The sequence below is a fragment of the Humulus lupulus genome, chromosome 6 (assembly GCF_963169125.1).
Source record: "Humulus lupulus chromosome 6, drHumLupu1.1, whole genome shotgun sequence".
Classification (NCBI taxonomy): domain Eukaryota; kingdom Viridiplantae; phylum Streptophyta; class Magnoliopsida; order Rosales; family Cannabaceae; genus Humulus; species Humulus lupulus.
The window spans coordinates 147309560-147313401 of NC_084798.1; the positions used below are offsets into that span (position 1 = coordinate 147309560).

General features: G+C 37.0%; 1 protein-coding gene across 1 annotated transcript; it reads left to right on the forward strand.

Annotated features, from left to right (window-relative positions):
* Positions 1-1840: 1840 nt before the first annotated feature.
* On the forward strand, positions 1841-2392 carry LOC133785535 (disease resistance protein RPM1-like). The gene has a single exon (XM_062224762.1). The coding sequence runs from the start codon at positions 1841-1843 to the stop codon at positions 2390-2392; it is 552 nt and encodes a 183-aa protein (XP_062080746.1).
* The last annotated feature ends 1450 nt before the right edge of the window (positions 2393-3842 follow it).

The window sequence follows — 3842 nt, forward strand, 5'->3', positions numbered from 1 at the left end:
AGACATTGGCAATTATAATGACAATGAATGTAAAATTATAGGCCATGAAATTATAAAGATAGTGAAAATCAATGAGTGACATGTGTTGTGAACATGATAGAGAGTAGAAAAGTTGAAATAATTACAGGTGGGGTTTGAAAAGGTTGGTGGATTATTTACCAAGAGGAAGATTAAGTAGGGGCATAAGAAGTCGTGATGGTGGTGGTTTATGCGAGTCACCAAGGAAATGAATAACCCGAAAATAAAAAATAAAAAAAATAGTAAAGTTCCATGAAACAGTAGCGATAAGAGTCCAAACTTTCTATAGCAGACGCTGACAAATTTGGCAGTGTTCGTTGCTTCCTACATTGGGGGATATGTTGTTATTGCTAAATTGAGATCGAGAGGAGCCAAAATTGTTGTTGTTGAGAGGGGGTATTTCATCGAATAGATTGTGAACGCAGATTAAGAAAATTCCTTGTGAAATGTTGATTTCTTGAAGCTAATCTCTATTAGAGATTTGTTAAGAGAAGGGAACCAATTGGTGATCGAAAGAGAGCTTTTCTTGATGGTCTGAAGCTGAATATCTTTGGGTATGATGGTCTCCCTGAGGAGTCGCGACCACACTAATTTGGAAACAAATAAAATTATTGAAGTCTTGAAGTCCTTCCTAAGCTCTCGCAAAGCAATAGGTCCGTGACGAAATCAATAGGGCTTCTGGACACCTCCGGTGGCCGGCGCCGACTGCTTCCTTGGGACCTTGCCTTTGGTGGACTTGCAAACAATCTGCCTAGTACGAGCCATTTCAAGACCAAGAACGTTGAGGGAAAATAGCTATATTTTTTTTTGTGTCTTGAGAGTTGTGGCTGTGAAGGAGAGGACTAAGAACACAGAAGCATTGAAACAAAGGTTGGTTTTGAGCTGTATGAGAGGTTTTACAAAAAACTAACAAAACTGAAAGAGAAAAAAATGGGGATGAAAGTGTTTGAGATATTAGGCCAGATCCTTTGGCTCTTGATACCATGTAAATAATAAAGAGATGGTGGAAATTAGTAAGAGAAAGGCTCAACACCATCATGAACGGTTGAGCTACTATGATCTTATTTATAGCGTTTGAATGATACAACCTATTGTAAAGCATCATAATAGAAATCTAACTTCAAATGTACACTTAACTAAAAATCAGTAACAACATCCTAACTAAATTAACAAAGTACTTAAGTGTATTCTCTAATAGTCCCAACGAGCGTGTCACCGAGGGTTCATCAGTTTCCTTGGCAAATTCAGTTGATTGATTGATACGTTGAATAGTAGTTGAATCTTAGCTGGAAACATTCAAAATATTAAGGCCTTGTTAGTTGAGATCAAAGAAAAAGGTTGTAGGTATAACTTAGTCGAACATGGTTTGATTAGTACTAGTAGTAGAAGAACCACAATTGTTGAACGCTATCACCCTCGTTTCATTTCCCTTTTTCTGGAGGAATGTGTCATTGATTTTGACTCAGTAGGAATTGAATTGATATAAAATTTAACCGATGAAGGAGCAACAAGGCACTCAGTTATTTCGATTATTGGTGTTGGTGGAATGGGAAAGACCACTCTTGCCAAGAAAGTTTACGACAATGCAGTGCTGCGGCAACGTTTTGATTACCAAGCTTGGATCACTGTTTCTCAGTCACATGACATAGAGGAGCTACTAAAGATCATGGCCAAGGAAATTTTCACGGTAGATAAACATAGCACAAAGAAAATTGACACAATGCGATTTAGAGAGTTGATCACTACTCTAAGCCATTCTTTGTAATCAAAGAGGTACGTGCTTATCTTTGATGATGTCTGACTGGTAGAGTTTTTGCAAGTTATGAAACATGTTCTGCCTGATGATGACAATGGTAGTAGGGTAATCATCACAACACGAAGTGAGAAGGTTGGCGCTTCCTACAAAGACAGCTCGTTTGATCATGTTCACAAGCTAGAACCTTTGTCTAAAGCAATATCATGGGACATTTTTTGTAGAATATCTTTCCAACGTAATCTTGAATTTCATTGTCCTCCAGAGTTAGAGGAGTTGTCCCTTAGATTCACTCGAATGTGTGATGACATGCCTCTTACAGTGGTAGTGGTAGCTAGTTTTTTGTCAATGAAAGAGAAGTTAATTTCAGGATGGAGAAAAGTGTTTGATAGTAATCATTATCAGCTTCAACCTAATACTGAGCTTGTGAATGTTACTAAAATTTTAGCTCTGAGCTTCCGAGATCTACCTTCCCATCTAAGATTATGCTTTTTGTATTTTAGCATTTTTCCCGAGAACTCTTTGATTTCAAATGACAAGTTGTACAAGTTGTGGATTGTTGAAGGCTTTGTACAACAACATAGAGGATTGACACTAGAAGAAATTGTTGAACAATACTAAAATGAGCTCATACATAGAAACATGGTCCTAGCATGTGAAGGGTTTTACGAATTAGATAACTTTTGTCGAGTTTGTGATATGATGCATGAGATTTCTCAGGAAAAGGCTAGTGAATTTGGTTTCTGTCAAATTCGAGATAAGTATAACTTGGGTTTTGAAAGAAAAAAAATTTTCCACCTGTCAATTTATAATAACATAGAAAATTTCTTGGAAACCATTGAAGATTCTCAAGTTCATTCATTTTTTCTTTTCAATATTGGTGTTGTGAACAACTCTTTCGTTGTTAACTTGTTTGAAAGATATAGGCTTTTGACATTGTTGGATTTTGAAGATGTTCCACTAGTTCATCTTCCAAATGAATTGGGGAATTTGTTCCACCTGAAATACTTGAACTTAAAGAATACAAAACTGAAGACATTTCTAAAGTTTGCAAGAAGGCTACAAAATCTACAAACTTTGGATCTTAGAAACACGTTGCTGACTAAGCTACCGATTGAGATCAACGAGCTGCAAAGTCTTCGACATCTTTTAGGCAATTATTATGACAATGAAGTTAGTCTAGATTCAACCCAAGGTGTGAAAATCAAGGAAGGGATCGGGTGTTTGGAGAACTTATAGACTCTAATGACTGTAGAAGTAAATCTTATTGGCTTTGTTATGTTAAAAGAACTAGATAAACTAAGCCAATTAAGAAGGTTAGGAGTTTCAACATTCATTGCAGAAGTTACAACTACTTTTTGCACCTGTATTGAGAAGATGAACCACCTTGAAGATGAGCCACCATTTCTTCCCCGCCACCTTATCTACGACGTCTTGTTCTGAAGGGTCTTCTACAAAATTTTCCAAATTGGTTTTCAAGCCTACATAATCGACGCATGTTGTGCTTAAGTTTGTCAAGGTTACATAATGATCCAGTAGACCATCTCAAAAGTCTACCTAATCTAGTTTCTCTATGGCTCTACCGAGCATATGATGGCGAGGAACTCCACTTTGAGTGAGGTGGATTTCTAAAACTCAAGCTTCTTGTTCTGAGAGAGTTGGATTGACTAAAGTTGGTGGAAATAGAAGTAGGTGCATTGCCTTGTCTTGAAGAGTTAAGGATTGGATCTGGCCCACTTCTTAAAAAGGTTCCCTTTGGTATCTAGCACCTAATGAATCTCAAAGTTCTTGCAAACTATTGCAAACTATGACGTGTTGTAACTAAATCTGAGTATGCACAGATCTAAACTTATGTCAGATTATCAAGATTACATAGCGAATTGACAGACATACCTAATTCCATGATGTTGGATATGAGAAGGATTATGAACTTATGGTTCTCTCTATGGGTCTCACTCAATTGATGGGAATAGAGGAGGAGAGATGATGAGAGATTAGCCTTGGAGACCAAACCCTATAGCATTCTTTATATGGTAATCTAATTAGAACCACATTAGCTCTAATTAGGTTT

Coding starts and splice junctions, on each gene's coding strand:
- LOC133785535 (XM_062224762.1), top strand. CDS start 1,841: ATGAAACATGTTCTGCCTGATGATGACAATGGTAGTAGGGTAATCATC.